Genomic DNA, 25,097 nt, shown 5'->3' with positions numbered 1-25,097 from the left:
GTCATTTGACGTCTCTGACTCGGTTTAATTGTGTTTGAAATGAGAGAAGTGATATTCACCTCACAGGGCTCCTGTGAGTACCAAATGAGGTGATAGATTTGAAAATGGGGTGTAGATTGTGGAGGGCTGTATAAATGGCAGGTCCTGTGTTACAATTATTATTCCTGTTGTTAAGCCACACCCATGTGTGCTGTACAAACTGGTAGAATTGTGGGTGTTGTCATTCTTTTGGAAAACTCTTTCCTGCTCCGTGTTAGTCTACCTGAGTGTTAAGTTTAGTTGCGATGTCAGGCTTGAACCAGAGCAGGATCATAGAAAAGAACCAGGCACACGTAGGCGGGAATGAATGAGCGATCTCAAGATCTGTGCCTTCATTTATTCTCTTATATTTTAATCTTGCTATTCAACCGTTGCTTTGCCGGGTTTTGGGGGCTGGATAGGGAGCGAGGAAATGAGGGGGCATCCTTTCCCTCAGGATCTCACCCTTCCTGAGGGGTCGGTCTGGGTGGGGCTGGGAAAGGAGTGCTGGGAGGCCTTCCTTTTACCCTTTCCTTTTTTTCCTGGGCCTGGGTTTGCTCATCTTTGACATGAAGCTGAAACTTTAATGTCTCGGCCACCTGTAACCATAGGCATGAAGGAATCAGCGTTCTTAATGACAAGCCCAGGTTAGCCCAGGAGAGGAGCTGGTAGAGCTGGCACTCAGGGAGGGGGACAGGGGAGCAGGGAGGCCCAGGGATGGGAAGGCCTGAGGACATCCGTCTGCTTTCCCAGGGGTGATTTTCTGTTGGGAGAAATATCTCTAAAGACTTGAATATGTTTAACTTTTTTGGCAGGCAGATCAGTGGTTCCCCAGGGTGCACAGCTGGGTCTCTTTGCTGGTTTTGAGGAGGGATGCTGCTCTTTCGCATGTACACTGGCGCCGCCTCAGCAAGTGCACACAGTGAATGTATACACTGTGCTGGCAGTGGAGGCTTTGTGCTTTCCAAATACGGAGCTGCCTGCTCCCTAATTCCCTCTAGGACCTTGGGTGCTCTGATCCCTTTCCCACTGCTGCCCCATGACACAGCTTAACCCAGGCTGCCTGAGCAAAACGGCCAGAGAGGAAGCTGTAGTCACTGCAAGCAGCGCGGCCTGTCCCTGCTGGGCAGGAAACCTAGAGTGATGAATGGGGCCGGATGAAGTCATCCCGCTCGTCCAATCAGGCTGCTGCTTCAGAGCCAGGGGCCTCTGCAGATCCAGCCGGGCTGCCGGCTGCTCTCATGTACCTTTAGACCGAGGCTGTGAGTCTCTGGGAGTGCAGTGGGGGGGTGTGAACCGCCCGCTCCTGGCTCCTGTGTAGGCCTCAGTCAGTCTGAATGTTATTGCAAGGTGAGTGGCTTCACGGGGCGAATTCCTCTCCCTCTGCATTCTCGACCTTGCCGAGCTGGCCCTGGCTTTGTGGCTTGGGCACCTCCTTGCACAGGACCTTCTGCTTCCATCTGAGTCCCTGCACCTTCTTCTTGAGGTTCTCACACCCACCCCCCACCAGCCCCGGCCTGCTCCCTTCCTGCTATCCCCAGCACTTGCTCAGCACCCGCCAGCTGGTCTCTTCCCACATGCTCCCCTCTGCCTGACCCGTGGGGTACCAGTTGGCCGGGTGGTGGGCGGGCAGGGCCTCCGTCCCTGTGTGCTGTCCCCCAGCAGGGGGAGCCCTGCTGAGACCCGCACTCACCTCCTGGGAAGAAGCCCCAGGCAAGGGGAGACGCCCCCTGACTCAGCCTGACGGGCATCTATGGGCACACAGACAGGCACCCTGACTTGCTGGGACCCCAAGGCTCTGTCCTCTCCCCACCGACAGAGAACGTCCCAGGGGGCCACAGAGTAGAACTCAGTCTCTTATTTTCCCTGACCTTCCCGAAGGGTGGTTTCTTCTCTCTGGGTGGACGTTTGTGACTCTGCCTTTTCTCTCTGGATGGTGCCGCTGCTCCTTAGGCCAAGCAGAGATCATGGAGCCGGCCGATGTGGCGACAGCAAAGGTAGGATGGAAATGCTGCCGGCCGCACTGTGCGTAAGTGGCTTCGCTTGGCAAGTTCTGCCTTTGGTTCCCTTTTCTCTCCCCTCCTCCCCCTCGGCCCACCACTCCTGAGAATCCAGGGGCTGTGTCAGAGCGGCGGGAATGCCGAGAGCGTGAGGACCTCAGGAGAGGGAGGATGGCTGGGCCCTCGGGGGGCGCACGCCTCACTGTGTCTGGAGGGCTGAGCGGGTGGGCGGGATGGTCTCTGGCTTTGGTCTCTAGCGGACTTGGGTGTCTGTCTTTCTCGTCAGCTTTGCCCTGTTTTCCAGTTATCTTCAGCCTGTCTCTCTGAGGCTCCCGCTGCCTTTCCCTGTACCACCGTGCTTTCTCAGTCCCTTTGTGCCATTGCCACACGTTCTTTTCACCTTGTGGCTGCTGCTCCTTTCCCCTCTGCCTGTTGTATAAGGAATGGGTGGGGTTGGTGTGGGCTGGACGGTCTTGGGAGCAGAGACTGCCTCTCATCCTGCAGCAGATGTTGGCCTTGGGATTGGCGACGAGTTTGTCTCTGAGTGGCAGCTCTGCTGCTGTGCCCTCCCTCCGCTCTGCTGATGCCCCAATGGAAGTGCGGTCTGGGCACCTCTGGGGAGTGGTGCCTGGGTGCTGTGTTGCCTGGACCCTGTAGGCACGCTAGAGGGCGTTCCTGAGATAGGTTTCTCACCTGTCCTGAGTCCTGCTGGCAGTTTGAAGTTTTTTCTGTAAGGTTTTTTCCAAACAAGGAGCTTGAGCCATTGGGAGTGGATGGGGGTATCTAGGGAAGCTGAGCCTGCAAGCCCCAACCCCAACCGCTGTGTGCAGGAAGAGACTTGTAGTCCTTCCAGAGTATCTCAGCTCTTGGTTTGGCTGGGGGTGGGGCGGGCTTCCTTCTCGGCCAGGTGGCAAGGTCTCCTTTCTCTCGGAGATGGAAGACTGGGTGAGGGTCAGACTTCCAGGCAGGTGGCTACCCCATGTGCATCTGGAGGACAGAATGAGGTGGGATGCCCAAACAGCCCAGGCGCTGCAGGCAGCGATCTGGTACAGGGCTTGGGACCCACCTCTGGGAATCACAGACCTGGGTTCTCATCTCCTTGCTCCCACTCCCACATGCGCTATCATTTCATCCAAGTTCCTCAGCCTCCTTGGGCTTTCATCTCCTTGTCTGCACAGGTGAAAATCACACACATCTGTTCTTTAACCAGCTTAGATCTGTCAAATACCTCATTTGCTTGGAGAAAGGAGCTAGGGAGGGCAAAACTGAATGAGAACAGGCCTCCCCGGAACACCCCCCACCACACGCACCTCTCCCCTTCCTCTCTTTTCCCTGCGTCCCACAAGCATCTGAGTGCCTCCCTTGAGGCAGGTGCCATCCCCCGTTGGCGGTGTGCAGGCATCTGCCACTGTGTTTGGATGTGAAAGTTTGCTCCAAGCCGTTTGCTGTCTGGCTGGAATGCTCTTGGTGATGTTGAGTGTCACCTCTCGCCGCGCTTACCTCTTACAAACCTACCAGTCAATGAGCTCTTGAAGTTGAAAGTGATTTGGTATCAGCCAACTGGCTGTCAGGGTGGTGAGTGCTCTGGGAATGGCGTGCTGTGGGGGGACTGGGGAGTCACTCTGCAGCTAGTTGGTAGACGTGTGTTTGCATGTGCCCATGGAAGTAGAAACAGCTTCATTTTTCTTAGGCTCTTGCCATTCCTTAGTCCAGATTGCAGATTATCTCAATCAGACCTTGGAGCCAGACCATTCCCGCGGCTAGAAATGACCACAAGAGTGAATCTGATTAGTCACAGAAACAGATGGGTGTAACCCCAGAGCTGTGATGATTTTCTTTAAGCTTCTCTAGCCTAAACTCTTTGGAGGGAGATTAGTTCAGGTGTTTTCAGGCTGGGCCCATGAACCCTTAAGGCTCTTGGATAGACTTTAGGAGAGGTCTGTGAGCCTCTATCATTTGTAGTCAAAATTCTGTATCTCTGCATTTTTCTATGAAGAGTATCTATGGCTCTCATCAGATCTCCAGAGGGCTTATAACTCAAAACAGTTTAGAACTTGTAACTGATCAAGATGCTCCTATAAAGAGCCTGTTTGCATTTTGCAGCCCAGGTACAAAAGAACCTATATGTTAGGGGTGATGTACTGAATCTCTGATAGTGTGTAGATGTGGCAGAAATTCCTATTGTGACTCATTGGTAAGCCATTTCCATGTGAATTGGATATCATATTTTAAATGTCTGCCTACATGTAAGTGCATCCGCCTAGCTTGGCCTTCCCAGTTTTATATGAGATTCTGTTCCCAGGAATTCCTCATGCCCCCAACATATTGGGGTTCAGCTTTCCAGAATGAAATAGCCATTCGTCGGAGGTGTGGGCACTCTTGATGAAATGCTGTCCATTTAGACTATGTCCAGTCCCTGTAGGAGGGCTGTTGGAGGTGTGATTTCATCTCCTGGAGTCTGGATTTTGAGGCTCTGATATGTATGCCATGGTGCTTTTTTTTTTTTTAATTGCAGTTTCAGACTGAGGCCGTCTGATATCCCAACATGACTGTGTTAAGATAGGTTGGTGATAAATTGTGTCCCGAGAGTTTTTGTCCCAATCTTGAGAAAAGAGATTGGTAAGCACTCATTGATCCATTCATCCAATGAATGTTTATTAAATGCCAATTATGTTCCAACAGAATTCAGTATGGAGGTTGTATATGAAAAGCAAATGATCATTGTGAGCATTTGCTCATAGGTTCTTAGGGGAGACAGATGTGTAAACAAATGATGATGGCACATGGGCTGCACTAGACATTTGAGTCACTAGGGAAGCACAAAAGATGTTTAGTGTTGCCCAGGCAGGCATGAGGGCTTTCTGAAGTAAGTGACATTTTATTTGAGACCTAAAGCATGGGTGGGAGTTTATTAGGCAGACAAGAAAAGAGAGGTCATCTAGTTATGATTTGGAGTTGGACATACATGGGTTCAAACGCTGGCACTGCCACTTTCTGGCTCTGTGAACTTGAGCCTTTCCTAGTCAGTTTCCTCGTTGTGAATGAGGGCAAGAGCGTTGACTGTGCGTGGTCATTGTGAGGATTCAATGAGATAAATGCCTGGTGTACCTAGGTGCTCACTGGACACTCGCTAGGCGGGGAAGGTGACAGCACGGACCTGGCACCACCCAGGGCACTATGACTAGTTTGGCATGAGCGTGGGTGCAATGGGCATGGACAATTGGAGGCAGATGACGGACCTGGTGACTTAAGTGGGACCTGACATCCTTGGACAGCCTAATACAGTGTTAGGATTATGTGGATACTGGGGACATTTGAAGGATTTTATGATATCATCAGATTTGCTTTTGAAAATGTACTCTCTGGCTTCAAGGCAGACAAAGAATTGATCATTTCCTTATTTTGTACCATCTCTGACACTTTTTACATGTCTTTTTTCCCCCACTAGACTATAAGCTTTTTAAGTACAGGGGTAGTGTGTTTTTGCCTTCTGGGCCACAAAACTCCTAGCATCTAGCATATTACTTAGTATAGATGATTGATGCTCAATAAATACTTGGTGAATAAACAAATAGGGGAGGGTAAGTACAGCTGCAAACTAAAGATGAAAATTGAAAGGCAGGTAAAAACTGATAACAAGAAACAAACTCTTGTCAGATTTAGGGAGCTAAATTGATATGTCTTATAACTAGTTGAATGGGAGGTGGACGAGGAGGAGTGGGTCGGATGAATGTCTGCATGGGTGACGGGGTTGCTGGAATGTCATTCATTGGGAGAGACACAGGAGGTCAGAGTCAGAGGCCATGTACAGAGACGGTGAGGACCTTCAGTGAGTCATGCTGGCTTTGAGTTGCCCATGAGACATGCAGGCGAAGGTGTTAGGGAACAACTGGAAATGTGTCTGAGGTTAGGAGGACAACAGTTGTACACATATGTGTACGGGAGGTGCAGGCATACCTGCAAGCCGTGGTCAGAGCATTCAAGACTGGATCAAGTCACCGTAAGAAAAAAAGTTCTGTGTGGGAATGGATGGTAACTAGACATTGTGGTGACCATTCCACAATATATACATATAGCGAAACACGTTGTACACCTGAAGCTAATGTGATGTGTCAATTATATCTCAATTAAAAATAAGAGACTAGGTCAGGAACTTCTGTGACCCAGAGGAACACCTAAAGACAAGGGAGTTGAGTGGAGAAGAGATTGTGGAATGTGAGACTTTTGAACTGAGGCTTTTTCAGAGGGGAGTCTGAACTTGTGGGCTTTGTAGAGAAATTGAAAAGGTTTGGTAGACTGAACAGAATTGCCAGATAGTTATTGTACCTAAAAAAAGGTAGCAGAACAGAACTGAAATTTAGAACTACCACTACCTAGGGTCTAGATTTAAAGAATATTTTAACACAACCTTTGAAAACACATGTTATAAAAAATTAAAAATTCAGTATATTTAGCTGTTTTTAAACTTACCATGTTGCCCTTATTTCTCTCCGTTATCCACGGATCCACGTAAATACTTCATGACACACCAGCGCCTGGGTGCCCCGAACAACAAAGGTCACTGGGTTTAGTCCGGGAGGACTCAGTGCATTTACTGACTAGCTCTGCACCCAAGACAGATGGAGCTTGAGCTCTTAGGTTTACCTGATGATGCCAATCTCATATCTGTTACGTTAAGAGAATATACTAGATACATAAGGGCCTGAAACACCTTTGAGCATTTTTATTTTTCCCCAACCTTAAGGCACTGATGAGCAAATATCCTGATGGGAGGAAATGAAACTTCAAAATTCAACCCATTAGCTGCAGTCTGCTACATCCAAATAAACCTGTCTTTATTGGCAGGGACAGTAGCAATAGGTTCCAAAGGCACTATTTCTGGGCACCTGTCATGCAAACAGGAAGTTTTTTGTCTCCACAAAGGATGGTGACAGATATTGGATCCTTTTTCTGGATAACTTTTGGTGTTAAGACTAGACTAATCAAGAAATACTTACCACAGACAGAGGTTAAATGAGAATGTTTATCATTCCTCATTAGTAGATTGAAAACTAGGCATAAGGATTACAAATTTATGTTCACTTTGAAAAACAAGTACTGTGTCCTTCTGATTGTCCCTCTCTTATAGATAGGACTTAGTGCTTTAAAATTTATGTTAGAATTATTTAATATAATTAATGCCTGTGTCTTATCTTCCTTATTAGATTATAAGCTTCTAGAGACCAAGGAGGAGATTACACTTATCATTAAAATATCATCATGATTTGCCCGGGTCATGAATATATTAGGCACTCAATACAGTTATTGTGGAATCAATAAATAGCTGACTGATCTAACAGAAATACCACAAAATATAAAAATACCAAAATATCCCCAATGAAACAGGAAAATTAGTATCTTTGTTTAGGTAAAGGAGAAAATGTAGATTAGGAGGCATAGAAGCGGATGGAGCCTATGGTTCTTGCAACAGGTAGTGGTGGTCTGGGGACACTGATTGAGAATAATCATAATAATGTTTAAAATATATTGAGCACTTTTTTGACATTATATCATGTGTTGGTCATTGATTCCTGCTAACAACCTTGGGGTTGTTATCATCGCCTTTTCATAAATGGAGTTGAGGCTTAGAGAAAAGGCAGTTACTTTCTCAAGGTCACATAGCTGTTAAGTATGGATTTGAACCCAGTCTAATGCCAGAGTCTCTGCGCTAAAGCACAGTGCACACCTCTGAGACTGGTGTCAGGCCCGAGTCGGATAAGAATGTGTTTTTTTCTAGGCTTGGTATATCAGAAGCTGTTTCTCTGCTGCCAACAATAGTTTCTTGTCTTGTCCTTGGCCAGGAGATTTTCACGGCTCAAGTGAGTTAACACAATTCCTCTATTTGTTCATGATACTTTTTATATGTAACTTAGTTGAGAAAGGAGAAATCTCCCATTGGTGGGAGGCGAGCAAGAAGCAGCTGGCTGTGGGTGTATGGTGCTCCCTCCCTGAGGAAGCCTGAGTTTATAAGCACCCTCCTGGGTGCCCGACACCATCAGCCACCCTGAATTTCTCCTGAAAATAAACCAGGAATGAGCGGGGAGAGGTCATTGGAAACCTGCCTTGTTTCTTCCATCTGGCAGAAGAAATGTTTTCTTTCATTATGCACGTAATTAGAGTGAGTGAAATCAGGCAGGCCCCCTCTCCTGGTTGGGGGTGGGTTTCTGAGGTGCGTGTGTTAGGCCCTCCTGACAAGGGGGCTGTTACCTCCTAGGGGCCACCCTTCTGCCTAGCAGCAGAGAGAGTTGTGATCCAGGACGCACTGCTGAAGGAGACAAGCAAACCAGCATGGTTGCGTCAGGCCATCATGTGTTCAAATGGCATTGGAGGTGGAGGGGAAGGTAGGATGGAGAGAGGGAGTCCTCTTTGGGATTTCCGCTGGCAGACCGAGCAGGGCCAGGGAAACCCCAGTCTCCTTTCATCAAGCCAGGAAGTCTCCATGGAGAAGGGATCTCGGGAGCTGCTTGGGAAGAGGGAGTCAGCTTAGCTGGGTTCTGTGCTGGGGCGATCAAGGGAGACAGTTTCATCCTGGCCTGGCTGAGAAGGAGAGGTTCCTGGGCTAGAGTGAGGTGAGCGGGTTTGTGGATCCCAGGCATGTAAAGGCTTTACCTTTTAGCTTTTCCTCTTTGCACCAGCTGCCACCTTATCTCACAGCAGGAGCAGCTACTAGCGGTAGGAAGAGAGCTAGACCTCCCCAGATCTCGGTTTCTGCCTCCCTTAAATGTGGTTCGGCCATACCTCACCGGCCTCAGTGAGACTCACATGACACGATGTAGGGGAGACCACCTTAAACTGTGGAGCGGACAGCCACCTGTGGAAGCCCCTGCCAACCCCTCCCCCACCCCCATCCTGTTTTCCTCCCTCCCCAGGCAGTGGTGGAGCCGCTGGGAGCACGGTGGAGCCTCCTGGAGCTGGCTTTGACCTTGTCCATCCTGTTGGTTGCCTGGAGAGAACATTCTGGATTAGCAGATTGTGAAGGAGGGGCAAAGATGGGTGGGGGTCAGGGGATAAGCCTGTCCTTTTTTTAAAAAAAAATAAAAACACAAAAACTCCAGCACCTTCAGTATATCCCTTGTGTCATGGAGGCAGAAGGAAGCACTCTTGAAACGGACAGAGCCTCTTTCTTGGACGCCACACAAGCCTCCCAACCTCAGCTGCCCTGCGGCCTGGGCTGCCCTCCCCACCCCTCCCCGCAGTGGACCGGTGTGGCTGCGAGGCGGGGGTGTGCACGTGGGTCCCCCTGTTAGGAGGGGAGGGGAGGGCTCTGGAAGCTCCCAGCTGGGCGCTGACACAGATGAACAGACCAGAAGGCGAGGCCAATGCGAGCAGCCCACACTGTCACCCCAGAGCCAGTGACTAATAGTGGTAGAGGGTGGGGAGGGGAGAGTGCCGAGGGGGGTGGGGACAGGGAAGCCGTGGAGAGCACCTGAGCGGGTGCAGCTCTGGCCATCTGCTGTCCCCTCACACAGGCTTTAGTGACTGCAGTTTGGAATTTGGAGGAGGATTCTGGCTGGAGGACCAGGAGGAAGCTTGTTGTTAAAATGGAGTGTTTAGGAGACTGTTCCTCCCCCCCACCCCCTTGCTTGCTTTCTGACCTCCAAAAGGCTCCTTAAATATAACACCCTCAGCGCCTGACGACGCGCCTGCTCGGGCTTGGAGCTCTGATTCCCCAGCGTGGGACTGCAGCTCTGCTCTGCCCCAGTTTTACCGGCTCCTAGAGGCACACAGCTCCAGCCTGGTACTGCGGCTCTCCTCTCCTCCAGAGAGGGGCAGAGGGAGAGCAGCACAGAATCCAAGACCTTGCAACAGAAGGACAGCCTCAGGCATCATGTCCCCCATCTCTTTGCTGCTCCCAATAGGCTCTCAGGGACGTCCCAAGGTCATGAGGAGGTCTGCCCCTCTGGCAGTGGAAAGAGCCACCCTTGGGGAGGTGGGAGTCAGGGAGGCTGAGTTCTGCCCTGGGACCACAGCTTCCAGATTTCCTTTGGCTGGGGGCCTGGAGTGTCTGCTTACCAGCAGTGTGCTCTGGTTCAAAGACCTTTCACCCTTCTAGTCCTGCTTATGCATGAGGCAAGAAGCGCCAATCATGTTTTCCTTGGACTGGGAGAGGAAGAGTACCAGGGCGGTGAGACAGGCAGGCTCCTAAAAGGCTGTGACACTGTCAAAACAGCTAAATCAAAAAGAAACTTTTTTTTTCAGCCAGCATTCCAAACCCTGCAAATTTGGAAGATACCATTGTAGCAAGAGGCCTAGAGCAATACAAACCAACCTTACGTTAATCCAACCTCGGAAACGCAGCAAATTTTGGAATATCAGTGAGCCTGGGAAGGCCCATTTTTTAAAATTTAGGATTTGTGAAAATGAAAATTATGCAAACCATTGTCGTAGTCCATCCTTCTCCAGCCACCATCCTGCCCTTTCAACAGATCTGTTCACAAAACCCAAAGGAGAAGAGGGGTGTCAGGCATTGTCTGATTTTTTAAAATTATTTTTTGTTAAAGTACACAGAAAGAAGAAACAACAGACACCGTATACTTTTCTGTCCTGCTGACCCCACGGTCTTCCTCACCCATCAGAGGGACTGCCTTTCTCAATGTTGCATTTGCTATCCCTTTGATTTTTTATTTTATGAATATGGGATATCCATCTGTACAGATAGCTGGGTATTCTGTATCTATGTGGATATAAAATACCTATCACGGTCTGTGTTCTGTAGCTATACAGAGGATACATGCAACCATGCTGGGCATTTTTTTCACTATTTGCTTTTTCCATTCATCATTTTTCTTGAGATTCATCTAGTTTGTGGCACATGACAGTAATTTATAAATTTTGCATATGCTGCTGTTATATCAAATCCCACTTTAAAAAATAACCACAGTTATTTGTTCTTTCTGCTGTTGATAGACATTAGTTTTATTTCCAGTTTTTTTTGGTTTGTTTCTGCAAATCATGTTGTCACCTATAGCATTGTATGAAGTTTCTCTTGTATGGCCCTTAATGTGAATTTCCTCATCACTGGGGTCATTAGTGAGGGGATGCATTTCTTCAACTTTACTACATAATACCAAATAGTTTTCTTAGGTGGTTGAACAAAACTAGCTCTTTTTCAACTTTGACATTGTTGGACATTTCAGTTTTGCCAATGAGATGAATATGAGATAGCATCTTTTTCGAGTTTAAATTTGCATTTTCATGAGTACTAGCGAGGGTGGGTACCTTTTCATTTATTTATTGATCACTTGCTTTTCTGAAAGTGCTTACTCAAGTCATTTGCTTATTTTTCTAAGTGTCTTTCCTCTTCTTATTGATGTGTAGAATTTTTTTTATAAATTCTGTGAACAGTTCCTTTTTCAATTACATATTTTGCAATTTTCTTCTACCAGATAAGCCCCATCTTTTTCCCTTTCTTTGAATTTATTCTTCTCCTTTCTGGTCATTGTGTTCTGTGAATTGTTTAGGAAATCCTCAGGCAATCTGTGTGAGAATCAGTTTTAATTATGATTTATCATTATTTCTTCTCCTTCATTTACTACCAAGGCTTAAGACAGGCAAATTTCCTTCTAGTTCTTCAGTAGCATTGGTGAGTTCCTTCCAAATTCATCCTTAGGATGAGGGAACAGCCATCAGGGCCCACTTTATGAGAACATCTCCCCTTGTACTGCTCACTTAGTGGACTTTTATGTTGTCTCTTATCCACTGTGTTCTTTGAGGCCACGAAAACCGAAGCCTGTTTCACAGGTTCTGGGTTCTGTAAATGTCGTCTATAAAAACTGCCTCCACAAGGCTTTCCTTAATTTTCTGGATTTCTGCCCTCACTAAATTTGTGGCCTCTAAAGATTCTTTGCTGCTGTGCTAGCTCATCAAACATTTTAAAAGAATGTCTTTCTTTTTTCTTTCTTTTCCTTTCTAAATGTTTTATTTTACCCAGCATTTTAAGTTGTTTTTAACAGTAAGGTCTGTCATGCTATCTAGTCTACCATAGTGCCAGAAATGGAAGTCTTCAGAATTTAGTTTTTTTCTAAAAATTCTTGCCCTCCCAGAAATACAAATATCAAGGAGCACCCAGATTGCAGAGCCAAGCAAAAGCAGACTGTGTCTGCCTGGTCATGAATCTGTACATCCACCCCCAGAGAACTCTAGAATTATGTCAGTGCTGACAGTTTACCAGTCAGGGAACTTTTTAAGACACACCAAACAGACTGCTCTCTGTAGAAAATCAAAGAGGGAAAATACATTGAGTGAGGAATACTTCTTCCCTTTGCTTGGTCTTATTCTTTAATTTACTGCAGGGAAAAACAGGGATCCCACGGCGCTTTAGAGCCATCTTTGAATTGTATTTTGAGAGTTTTCTTTAGGGACTACAAAAATGGATCCAGGTTCCCGAGCCCTGTGAGGATGCTGGTTTTGGAAAGAAGAAAAATCCAAGGGGGAATTTGAGGCAAATGATTGTCTCCCAACCAACCTGGCCATCCTTTGTCCTTCCCTTTTCTTTTTCTTCACATCACTCACTCGGCAGCATCAGAAAAAAGTTGGCTTGATTTAGTCTTTTGTTGTTGTTATCTGTTGCCTGGATTCTTTTTGTCCTGGGAGACTGGGGGCCCTTAAAAATCAGCTTGTCTGATATAGATTTTTTTGTATGCATCAATCGTGATGTAGAGGATGGTTTTGGAGTTGGACATGCCTGCATTTGAATCCCAAGCTTAGAGCTTATTGGTTGTTGGGCATTAGGCAAACCAAGATGGTACATCTTTTCTTTTCAGTTGCTTTACCTCGAAAATAGTGATAGTTACCACTTTATAAAATGTATATGAGGATTAAGTGAGATAATGCATGTAAAATGCTTAGCATAATGCCTGACATAGGGAGCCCTCAGTAAATTCTTACTCGTAGTTTTGAAGGAGGTTTAAGAAAAAAAAACAGGTAAAGAATAAAAGCTAAAGAATTTCAACATTTCTCATGTGTTTCCAATGTAGTACTTGGAAAGCATTGATCCAGGTTTTATGTGTTACTGGTGGTCTGAGCAGGTGGGGCAGGATGAAAATATTCTCATCTACTTGGAGTAGGCTAAGTAACATTTGTTTAGGGGATCGATGTCCTGGGAGGCCTTTTGAGTGATTCTCTAGGTCATAAAGGAGAATGTTGTGCCTGGAATCCTGTTGTATCCCTGCAATATCTGTACTGAAAGTAGGGCCTTGGTACTGGCTCAAAGAGCTTTAAAAACAACTAGAGATGTGTTCTGAAGAATTGAAAGCCTTAAGGGGCATGGGGGCTGTGTGTAGAGGAAAGTTCCATAGCCTGGGGCTGCTTTGGGACTACTTCTGCAAGCTCAGGATACCTTAAAGAGTATTCCTGCTGGGCCTTCTGGACCTGCCGCAAGAAGAGGGACTGCACTGCTTTAGTTAGGTCTGAATGGAACACTTCCTTCTACTACCCCTGCTGTGTGTAAGCCCTCCAGTTAGCAGAGAGCAAGAACTGCACAGGGTACACAGTCCCTGCCTTCATGGAGTTTACCATCTAAAAAGAGGAAGGCAGGTAGCAAGTAATTTTACAAGTCCAGTGAGTGCTGCCAAAGGGGATCTGCGCTCCAGTCATGAGTATCACTTTATAGAGGGTCAAGGATAGATGCTTTGCATACAGCACCTAAGCAGGTCTGTAGATTGCTTTGGGGCAAGTTACAGGGTAAAGGCTTATGGTTCAGTTGAGGGTTGCTATTTTGCAATTAATCTCCTCTTTGTTCATTCTTGCCCATTCCCGTTGCTGGCCCAGATAGTCAGTGAGCTAGGGGAGGGCAAAACGGAATCCCAGCCAGGAAACCGTTGGGGCTGAAACTCACGGCTGGCTTAGAGGATTTCAGGAGGCACCCGTGCCCCCTTTCCTGTGCATTTTCTATGTTCAAGTTGAAGTTGAAAATCTCAGCCCCTCCTCAGTTTGATGCTGTGCCTGGTCTGAATCTCCTTGGAGCCCGCAGTTGGTGATAAAAGAGTGTTTAAATCCCACACCTGGCCTTTGTGGCCACCTTAAAGGGATCCCTGCCCCAGGTGACTTGGGGGCGCTGCTGGGCCACCGGACGTTGCTGCCTCACCCCCGCGCGTCCCATTAGTCGCGGTTGAGGCAACTTTCCCAGTAGGGAAGGGAACTGTGTGTTCTGTGTGCCTAAAACTGCTAGGGATCTCTCAGCCGCGCCGCCCCGCCTGGCTGGGGAAAGGGTGAGGATCCTATTTAAGGTGGTCTTGTGCAGCTCGGCTGCCTTCAGACACCTAGACCTCGCATCGGCCTTCCGGGCCTGCTCTGCTGGCTGCTTCCAACAACGCTCAGGTCTGCAGAGGGCCTGGGGTCAGAGCTCCCCTCCCCCCAGGGGTGGGGCCTTTGCACCCTTTGGCGGCACAGGGAAGTGCTTGTCCTCAGGTCCTCTGCCCCTCTTCTCAGACACCACGCTGTGCACCCACCCTCTCCCTGACTCTCTGTCCCATCTTGGGACAAAACATGTGCTGTGTCTTTAAATGGGCGGAAGTGGCTGGCAGTGCTTAGCTTGGGTACTGCATTGATTAGGAGATTATATGGAGCTGCGGGAGCTGCCGCCTGGGGGAAGAGAGGTGCAGGTTCCGCGAGGTTTCTGCTCTCCTCCCCGGCTCTCCTTGGGTCCCTTTGCCAAGGCTGCTCTGAGCCCACGGAGGTGGCGTGAGGTGAGGGTGGGTGGGGGGCCGGCAGCCTGCCTGTTGACAGCACCTCCAGGGCTTGTCTTGCAGCCTTGCCAGCGTTACCCATCCTCAGCAGAAACTGGCAGCAGCAGCCGCGCTCAGCAGCTCCGGCCCAGGGCCGGGTTTGCAGGGGCTGCCCTCCGCCTGGGAGCCCAGCTTTCAGCCGGGAAGGCAGCCGCAGTTCCTCCGGCCTGCGCTTTCTCTCTCTGTCTCTCTTTCTCTTCTTTTTCTTTCTGTGTTCAAGTCACACATTACATGGGATTCTGTTCTTTTGGGACTTCGTCATCTTTTCAAATATGTCCTGGGACCTCCGGCGCTGTCACAGGGATGCTAAGGACACGGTCAGTGGATTATCGTGACTGTACTAATGAAAGGATTCAAGCTGTCCTGGTAAGTAGAGAAGGCGTAGGCACCTTGCTCTCCCTGGTCTTTCCCCAGCCTGTGTCCCCCAGCACCTCAAACCTCAGAGGTCTCCTTCCCGCAGGCCCGACTCCCAGTCCAGTACCCAGGGGCTCGGGTGGGAGCCACACATGCTGCAAAGTTGAGCCACCCTCTCGGGCGCCCCCCAGCTTTTTTGCACCACTGCAGTGTTTCCTGCCGGCATCTTCGCGGGGTGGGGGGCTGTGGGGAGAATCAAACTGCAGCTCCAACTTTGAGGGGGCTGAGGGTGATGCACAGCGGGGAACTTGATGAAGATCCTGTGCGTCCCCATCAGGCTGGAGCTCTGAGGCTGTGCGTCCCTACCCTGACAGATAGACCGACACACAGACATCCGAGGGGCCTTTCTCACCCTGCTCCTCAGGGCATCCTCATTCCCAGTGGGCAGCTCTGACCTCCTGGACGCTTCTCTGAGGATAGACTCAGGAAGGCAGGCTGCAGCCTCTAGGGGAAGGTCTCCAGGGGAGGGTGGGCTGTCCCCACGCCCACGTCCACACCTTGGGGCTTTGCAAATGCAGGCTGTATATTCCTGGGCTTAATGTCGGACTATAAAGCCACCTCTTGCTTGGGGTGTGGGATAGCTGTGCTGTAGCCCCAGAAGTAGTCAGAATATATTTACCTTCCATTTAGAGAATAAACCCCTCACCTCTCCGTTTTCTCCTTTGAATCAGGTGGGTGGGGGAACTGGCTTTTTATCTGGTTGAGACACTGGAACTTTTTCTGAGAAAACTTTGTCCTAGCGGGGGTCTAGTTCTCTCTGCAGGATGGTGTGGGCAGCTCAGAGGGGAGAGGCTCTTGGGCTGGGATGCAGCTTTCTCTCCTTGAAGACCGTGGGGACTGGGTGGAGGAGAAGGAGTCGGGGGGACCCCCCTGCAGGGATGGTGGCAGGTCGTCTCTCTGGATGGAAGGCTGATGTTCAGAGTCGGGGGCAGATACTGATCAGTTTAATGCATGGAGTCCTAGCCTGGCTCTAGACCACATCTGGCTTTCCAGAAACCCCTACCAGCCCTAGGTTAAACTCTGGTAGAATTAGTCTAGCCCAGCCCTCCTCCTTTCTGCAAGAGGGCCTTTTGGGGGTCCTGAATAGGAACTCTGTGGAAGGGAACGGGAGGAGCTTTGTTCCTGTAAGCTTGACTTGGAAAGACTCCGAGGTCCTGAGCACCGGGGAGCGTCAGTGCCTGGTCGTTTCTTCTCTAGATTGGCCATCGTTCCCTCTGATGGCTGGCCCTTGTGCTGAAAGCCCCCTCTGAGTTTGGGTAAGGGAGATGGAGGGATTAAAGGGCCATTCCTGCCCTTGCCTCTCTTGGGGCCAGGTTCCCTGTTTCCTCTGTGTTGGAGTCGTTAGCAGAGGCTGTTGTCACTTAGAATCCCAGGCCTGGTCTGCATCCAAAGCTGCCCTTTATGCCTGGGACTTGGGTGAGGCCTCCAAGGAGAGCCCAGGTTGCTGCTGGGAGAGCGGGGATGCTGGGCTCATCAGAAATCACTGCGTCCCTCCGAGCCCGGCTGTGAGCACACGCGGGCTGCAGCCGAGGGGTGCTGCTGTCACTCAGGATGAGCCATCGCTTTGACACAATGCTGCTCTGCTCAGCTCCTGTTGGTTCCTTCAGGGACATGCAGAGACATTTGATTTTACAAATCTGCTTTGAGGGTCTCTCGATGCTTTTCAACAGGAGAGCAGAGTTAGGCTGGAACTGTACTTGGATAACCTTGTCCTTGCCCGCCAAATAAAGTGTTCTGAGGATGGGGTTGTGTTTTCTACCCGCCTGGATACTATTAGCTCTTGCAAATTCACCATCTCATTAGGTACACATATAGGGGTCCACTTTGGCCCAGGGGCCAAACCTTGTAGTTGTGTTGTGGATATTTGGGCTTGACGTGTAGCTCCCTTTGCCAGTGTCCCATGTCAGGGTTCTCCCTACTCTCCCACCAGGGAAACTTGGTAGACATAGAATGACCAAAAACATTGGTTCTCTGGTTCTGGATAACGCTGTCTATCTATGGAAGGGGTTGGAATTAATTCACATTCTAATGTTTGAATCGTTTCTAGAAACATTTCTGGAATGCCTACTGTGTGCCAGCGATATTAAAACCTGATGCTAAAAATGGCAACTAACATTTATTGAGTGTGTCCATGTGTCCACGTGACAGACACTTTCATGTGTGAAGTCGCACAGTGCGTGTGATGTTATGATGGGGACCCCTGTTCTGCAGAGCAAGGAAACCGAGACACAGAGATTACGTAGGGTGCTTGAGGGCCCACAGATAGGAATCAGGCTTGGGATTTGCAGGTAATATTCTCATGATTCATCTGTTCCTGGTCGCTCTTCCAGAGTGTGATTTCCTCTGTTTGTAACACCGTACTATATATTGGCTTTTTTTCCCCTGCATTTCTCTGCCTTATATTTGTTTGGCCAGTTACTTTGTTTCTTAAAAGTGTATGGAAATGCATCATCTCATTCAGTCTTTGCTTTAAATCCCATGAAGCAGCTGTATCTCCATCTGAAAGCTAGGCAAACAGGTGCAGAGAGGTAAAGGGTTTTGACTAAATGTATCCAATAGTGAAAAAGCCAGGGTGCAAACTCTTGTTACTTGACCTTCATTTCAGTTTTGCGGCTACCCCAGCAAGAGTGAGGTGTGTCTGTGCTGTACCTACTTGCCCAGAGGGCAGGGTCAAGGTCAATACATTTTCCATCTAGCCCTTCATTCTACAAATGTTGACCAATTCATTGTTATTTTCACAGCCTTGAGCCTACAAGTTGTGGAGGTTAAAAAATGTACAGGACTTTACTCTTCAACTCCTGGGGTCTGGTAGCCTCATAGATAGAATGAGATCCAAGTCCCTTGCATAAATACAGATACTCACCCTATATAACAAGTCAGTGAATGCTAAGGGACAGAGATACTGGCAATAAACAACACTCTAGAAATTCAGAGGAGGCTGGGATTCATTTCAGCTGGCAAAGCTGAGAAGCTTGGAGCACTTAGGTGGGGATTTGCAGGCTGGCCAGTGTTTGGTGAGTGGGTGAACTTGTTACAACACAAATACCACACCGCATCTGGTTATGAGGTTATCACCTGAAGTGCCTTTGGATGCAGCTAGTCAAGATATGTGTCTGTGATTGACAAACAGCTAGATGATAAGATAGAAATCCTCCCCCAGATTTGGCTTCCCCTTTGTTTGAGTAGGGACTTTAGGTTCTTCTCAAAAGGTGATTCTCTGATGCTGTCTCTGGGTGAGCAAGGTAAGGGCAGAGCTGGAGGAGCCTGAGAGGGGAGGAGGTGCAGGCAAGCAAGGCAGTGGGACCCATGCAATTTGGTAGCCAAATAATTTTTTGAAGAACAGTTCACCAGCTCTTCTTAGCTTCTACATGGTTTAAAAAAATATTCTTTTGTACGTGTGTCTGATATAAAGACATTCCTAATTCCTGTGAGAGCTTCAGAACGTCAACACCGAGAAGGCCTCCGGTTTCATGGGGCTGCTCCCTGTACAGATTATTTTGTCCCCACCCCCAGGACTTGGCAGACTGTGGTGACATCTGTCTTGCTTCTCTGTCCTCATGTTCCTGCTCGTCACATCTGCTGGGGGTAGCTGGTACAGTCTCCACAGAGCCTGGAGGCTGTGACAGACCTTCAGGAAAGTCAGCATGCTAGAAGAGATCGATTCTGTGAGAACACAGAATAAAGGGAGTGTTTAGGTCTGGACACATATCAGGGGAAGCAGTTCTGTGGCCAGGTCTTGGTGCACAGATGAGAGGAATTTCGATTTTCTCTTTGTGTTTGAGTGGGTGTGAGCAATCGTGTTATTTTCACACTGTGTATTTAGGAATATGAGTGCTGTGTGAGAGGACCTACTCACTTAGGTGCTTGCCAGGTAACTGGGACAAAAATTCGTTTTTGCAGTCTTCCGTAGTTCATGGAGATGCGTGGTCAGCCAAAATGTATTTGATACTGAAAGTCAGCTGTCCAGTGTGCTTTTTTCCTTCACATCTGTTAGCAAATGGAGTGCTGTTCTTAACTCAGCTCTGGTTTCGACCCGTGAAAGAAGAAATGGGGTAGGTTGTAGCAGGGAGGAATTAGATTAGACATAAGGAGAAAGTTTGGAGTATCTGTCTCTGGAGTGTGAGGATCAGAACACGCATTTATCTTTCAGGGTTCTTCCTATGAAAAGTTTACTCTAGAGGAGGAAGCCCAGGTTATGGCCTCTGCACATCTCCCTTAGAGCCAAGCTTCCCAGCTATTCCAGTGTTATCAGGAGGTGAGCTGCAGTGAAGGTTGGGGTCTCTCAGTAGCTTGAAATTCTGGAGCGCCAGCTGGTGAATCAGAATCTTGTAACTACCTCTTGACCTGCTGCGTGGCCTCGGTAGGTGACTTCTGTTTGCCTGGGGTGGTAGCTGTTTTGGAAGTAGGATTAAATAACAGTATTGGGCAAATCAGTCAGTCTCTCTGTGTCCTTATCACTAATGGTTTAGACAAAGGCCGCAGCCCTGATAGGATGGATCCCTTGAGCTGTGGACTGCTGGTGCACTTCTCAGGCCAGCAGGAGACACTAAAAATAAACCTGCATTTGAAAACATTAAATATTCATTTACAAACATCCCCCAGCAGGCACACCCTCTTGCTTAACAGTGTGAGATTTCCTTTATTATTTGTTGGGATGGGACTTGGAGTTTTCCCTTGGTCTGGTAAATCCAGGGCACCAAGGGCTGGTCATCTAAGCATTTAAATCTCTTGAGTGATCAGGACAGCTCAGGGCAGTGACTGAATCTTCTGACTCTGCAGATTTCTTAAAAGGATAGGCCCTTCCCACCTCTCACCCAGGTTTCTACTTTGGGAGACCCACCTGGCTAGAAATAAGCAGCAATAAACATTATTTCCTTGTTTTTTTCTGTTGTTGTCATCATCATTATTCCTTTAATAAGAGAGTTACCATGTTAGAACGTAAGAGGGCTGGCATCTGTTCTGGATGGCTGAGACTGTGTCAAACAAATCAGATTATGGGTACAATCTATCCCCTTATCCGTGGTTCCCGTTACTGACGGTCAACTACAGTCCAGATGTATCATCAGAGGGTCAGTAGGGTCAGTGTAGTAGTTGCCTAATGCTACATCACAGTGCCTACATTGTTCACTTCATGTCATCACCTAGACATTTTAGCGTCTCAGCATCATAAGAAGGGTGAATATAGTACAAATAAGATATTTTGAGAAAGAGACACCACATTCACGTAAAGTTTGTTACAGTATATTGTTACAATTGTTCTATTATTAGTAGTTGTGAATCTCTTGCTATGTCTAATTTGTAAATTAAATCTTATAATTGGTGTGTATGCATAAAAAAAGCTTAGTATATATAGGGTTTGGTATTATCCGTGATTTTAGGCATCCTCTGGGGGTCATTTACATTTTTAAATGGTTGAAAACATCAAGGGAAGCATGTGATTTCATGGCATGAAAACTGAAATTCAGATTTCAGTATCCATCAATAAAGTTTTATTGGAACACAGCCATGTTTGTTTACATGCTGTGTATGGCTGCTGTTTCATGCTGCAATGTCAGAGATGAATAGTTGTGACATAAACATGTGCCCACAAAGCTAAAACATTTGCAATCTGGCCCTTTCCACAAAGTTTGCTGCCCTCCTAGTTCAGCAAAGAGAGATGCGTCTCAAGTGCAAAGAAGTGATATGTTTTCACTCGATACTTCCTAGTTGGCTGTCTTGTTCTGGGTACTGTACTAGTGCTAGTGAGGATAAGGATATTAATAGCCATAGCTAATATTGCATAACAATGTACTGTATGACATATATTTTAAATGTGTTCCATATATTCATTCATAGATTTTTGAGCTGTGTACTATTATTACGTGGGTTTCACAAATCAGTAAACTCAAGCACAGAAACAAGTAATTAGCCTAAGGCCGCACAGCCCAGGGGCGTTCGAGCTGGTGGTCGGACCCCAGTGTCCATGCTCTCAGCCAGGACGATTACAGAGTAATTGGAAGACAGGTTTTACCCATGAGAAGAGAGAAAACTAATACCCATGAAAAGTTGGAGAACTGCTCTAAGGTAATTTCTGAAGACATTTAGTGATACGAATTATAACCACCAGAGATGTACCAGAACAGAGACGGGGAGAGAGCAGTTAAGGGCAAAATAAATGGAGAAGGGCTCAATGGTGGAAGTGGGATGTGGGTTGGTCCTTGAAGGATGGAGGCCACTGAGATTTCAAGTTCAGTGGGACTTTGCAGGTCAGAACTGGGCCACGAAAACCAGCATGAGGGCCTGGTGGAAGGGAAAGAGAGCTGAGCAGCCTCATCAGAACAGGGATGTGTGGGGACGCTGGGGTAGAAACTTAGGGGCAAGACAGGACTTACCTACAGAAAGCTTCAAATGTGCGGCCGAGGCCTGGGGCCTGCGCAAAGCCCCGAGGCCAGGATGACCAAAGAGCGTGGAGATGCCTTTGCCAGCCTGATGGGCAGCATGCTCTGGGGTGAGAAGTGGAGTAGGTGCATGAGAAATTACAATAACAATTATTGTATGAGCTTTCCATTAAAAAAAGAAAAACATGTAAGGCTCATACAACCCAACAGGAAAGGTGGTATTTATCCCATTTTACAGATGAGGAAACTGACTTTCAAAGAGGCTTGAGGGACAGGCCCAGGACCACATGGTAAGCTGCAGAACTGGGATAAAACTGAATGTCTAGCTTCAAAGCCTCTGCTCTTAATCTATACACTCTGGTCCTTGAGTTAGTAAGAAGAGCGTTTATTTGGTAGAAATCTGGAACTTTAAACTCAGCAATTCAGAAAAGGTTTGCTGAGGAGGTGGGGCAGTATCTCTGGGTGGTGATTCTCTCTTTATCCATCAGTTGTGCAGCGGACTGTTTCCCCAGTGTATTCACCCCTGTGGCTGAGCCATGACCCTAGTCACCGCTGATCTGGCGGCTGTCATCTCAGGACTCAGTCAGAGTTGATTTAAAAGTTTAAAAAAATCTTTGTGAAAGGTATCAGGCATGCAAAAGAAAGTACATAATCTATCCATGCAGTTGAAAGAAGAATTAAACATTGTTCACCATCCTGTTAAGCATTTGAACATTACCTGAATCTTTGGAAACCATTCGGTGTTTCTGTTTGTGTTTGTTTTATAAGATTTATGAGAATAGTCAAAGGCTGGGAGGGCAAGCCCCAGAAAATGCTAATCCTTGGGACTGAGCCCTGGCCGGGTTGCTGAGTCTGGGCTAGGGACGCTCGCACTTGGAGGAGGTGGGCTGTGCTTCCTGGCTGGCACCTGTTTGTTCGAATGCTGGCGTAAATGGCTGCCCCATAACACGGAGCCTCCTTCCCTTCAGCGATGTGCTGGACTCCCAGGGACAGATGCATATGGTTCTGCTGCTTCCTAGTTGCATGATTTGAGGCAAGTTACTCTCCGCAAGCCGTGATTTTTCTCATCTGTCAAAAGGGGCAAAATGACACCTATGTTCGAGAGTGGCTGGAAAGATTGGGAGGATTAAATGAGGTAATTCCTATAAGTGCATTTAGGAGGTGGCCTGGTACATTGCAGCCACATTATAAATTTTAAGCTGCTATTCAAATTGTTATTTTATGTTTGGCATTGTTCAAAGAGAGCATGGTTATAGTCCTTGCTCCCCACACACTTAAAATCCACAATTGATTCTCATGTGCTAGGTGGATACAGAGAATTGCTCATTGTCTGTCCTGGAGGAGCCAGGAAAAATAGTCTTAGGCCACTATCACTCAGTTTTACCCCTCCTTTCAAATGAACAACCTCCCAAATTGTATGTTCTGGTCTCATTGCTGGAACTCTTCTGTCCCACATGGATATGGTCACTTGGTCACTTCACTGGAGGCGGGGACTTGGTCTACCACTCTCCGGCACCAGAGCCCTCACCTCTAAGCCGATCATGGATTTCAGGCTGAAGATCTCTGGAGTGTAAGACCCTTAAATGTTCTTCCCAAGTTCCCATGGATGCTTCTGTCTTCCCTTTAATTGATGTATTCACTGTTGACTCAGTGGACATTTCTGGAGCACCCACTGGGCTAGGCGGTAGGAACACAAGATGAGTGACAGCTGGTGCTTGCCCTGGAGGCGATGCCTGGGGTGGCGAGGAGTGAGAACTGGACTTCTATGTAGGGTCTCCTTGGGGCTGCATCTTACAGGAAAATTCCACAGAGGGACTCAGATACTTCTCTTGCTGTAGTACAAATAGATTTCTCTTTCAGTCGAGATCTTTTTTTGGATCCTTTCTCCTGAGACTGGGAGCCCCCTGGTTTCATAATAGCTTCCCTGTAAAGGCTCCAACCTTCCGTCCTTACTGAATGGTCATAGTCTGTATCCCATGGCGTTACGACGTGACATGCAAAACCCCTTTGCTTCCCCGAGGCTTGACCTGGCAAACCTCAGGATGCAAATTTTGGAGACTGTGACTGTGATATAATGAGTTATAAGGAATACATATTTGATCACCAAATATATATTTTCCCAGGTATGTTTGATCTTCACCCACAGTTTCTGAAAACACTGCCGAGTCTTAAAGGTGAAACAGATGTTTTGTCATGTTAATGACAGACTTTGAGACCCCCCTACCCAAGGGCAGGGGCTGGAGGCTGAATCAGCCAATGGCCAGTAATTTAGTCAATGATGACTATGTATTGAATCCCTCACAAAAAGCCCTGAGAAGAGCTTTTTGCTCCTCTCTGCCTGCTCTGCTTGCTTGGATCCTGCTTCTGGGTGGGAGAGAGCTCCTAGGCTTGGTGAGCGAGAGTGCCTCGTGTGCCACCGAGCCAGGCCCCAAGCTCTACGAGGATAGAACCTCCTTCATGTGGGACCTTGCCCGATGTAGCTCTTTATCTGGCTGTTAACTTGTATCCTTTATTAAACTGGTAAAGGTAAATGTTTTCCTGACTTCTGTGAGCTGTTCTAGCAAATTAATTGAACCCAAGGAGGAGGTCGTGGGTCAGTCTGTAGCCAGTAGGTCAGAAGCACAGGGAACGGTCTGGGGCTTGGGACTGGTGTTTGGAGTCAGGGCTGGACGGACTTGTAGGACGGAGCCCTTCACCTGGGGAATCTGGTGCCGTCTCCAGGCAGATAGCATCAGAATTGAGCTGAGTTCTCAGACACCACACACCCTGCTGGTGTTCGAGAGTTGCTTGGTGTTGGTATGTGTTGGAAGAACCCCTCATACATACTTAGACACATTGGAATTGGTTCCGGGAACCCGCATGGAGCTGTACATATTACTATTACTGCTGTGTTTAATATTGTTAATTTCATTTGGTGTCAGATGAGTGGGAATAACAGTGAGAATTGGGCTTTTGAAGGTGATCGATCTGATTTGCTGGTTGTACAGTATTTCCCCTCAACCGTATTTTTGGTCTACAGTGTACCTTTTTATGTTTATTTATTTTGCATCTATTGACCCTGGCATGGCCAAATGATTTTTTTTAACCCTCTGATTTCATGAACCAAGGGTTTCTACATCATGTTCTTGCCTTCTTTGATATAAACAAGCAAAATAAATTTGTACCTTTGTCAGGCCCGTTGATACGAGGAGCCAATCACTGCCATTTAACTAGTGATCACTTTGTTTAAACCATTACATTTATAGCTGCAGAGGTAGTAGTCCTGTTTTACAAAAGTCTGTATTGGAGTAGCAAATATTCAGCTCTGTTAAATGGTGAGAGTATTGTATGTGTGGCTATAGAATTGGATTTTCTTGTTTGCTGCAATCTTAACTTCTTTCCCTGGTTACATTCTCCTAAGTGTATTTCTAAGTTAGGACCACTTTGAGCTGGTCATGAGTGCCAAATATAGTCAATAATTGTCAACACCAGTCACAAAAGACCTTTAGCTACCAATGCCAGAAGGACTATTAACTCCAGATCTG

General features: G+C 47.6%; 1 protein-coding gene and 1 long non-coding RNA gene across 17 annotated transcripts in view; both read left to right on the top strand.

Annotated features, from left to right (window-relative positions):
• The window catches only part of GRAMD1B (GRAM domain containing 1B), a 194,198-nt gene that overhangs the window by 70,637 nt on the left and 98,464 nt on the right, over positions 1 to 25,097 (top strand). The window contains exon 1 of one of the 16 annotated variants that reach the window (XM_073239576.1): positions 14,803 to 15,148. The exons of the other annotated variants lie outside the window; for them this stretch is intronic. Coding sequence (XP_073095677.1) covers positions 15,126 to 15,148 — 23 coding nt within the window. The 5' untranslated portion in view covers positions 14,803 to 15,125. Of the gene's footprint in view, positions 1 to 14,802; positions 15,149 to 25,097 lie in introns of those variants that run through there. 16 annotated transcript variants of the gene reach the window in all.
• On the top strand, positions 7,128 to 10,606 carry LOC118967378 (uncharacterized). The gene is made up of 3 exons (XR_005054356.2): positions 7,128 to 7,876; positions 8,272 to 8,398; positions 8,927 to 10,606. It is a non-coding gene; the product is annotated as an uncharacterized lncRNA (long non-coding RNA).

This window comes from Manis javanica, chromosome 6 (assembly GCF_040802235.1).
Source record: "Manis javanica isolate MJ-LG chromosome 6, MJ_LKY, whole genome shotgun sequence".
In the NCBI taxonomy this organism is placed as follows: Eukaryota; Metazoa; Chordata; class Mammalia; order Pholidota; family Manidae; genus Manis; species Manis javanica.
Note: the sequence above shows the minus strand (reverse complement) of the source record. Positions and strands in the feature narration are given on the sequence as shown.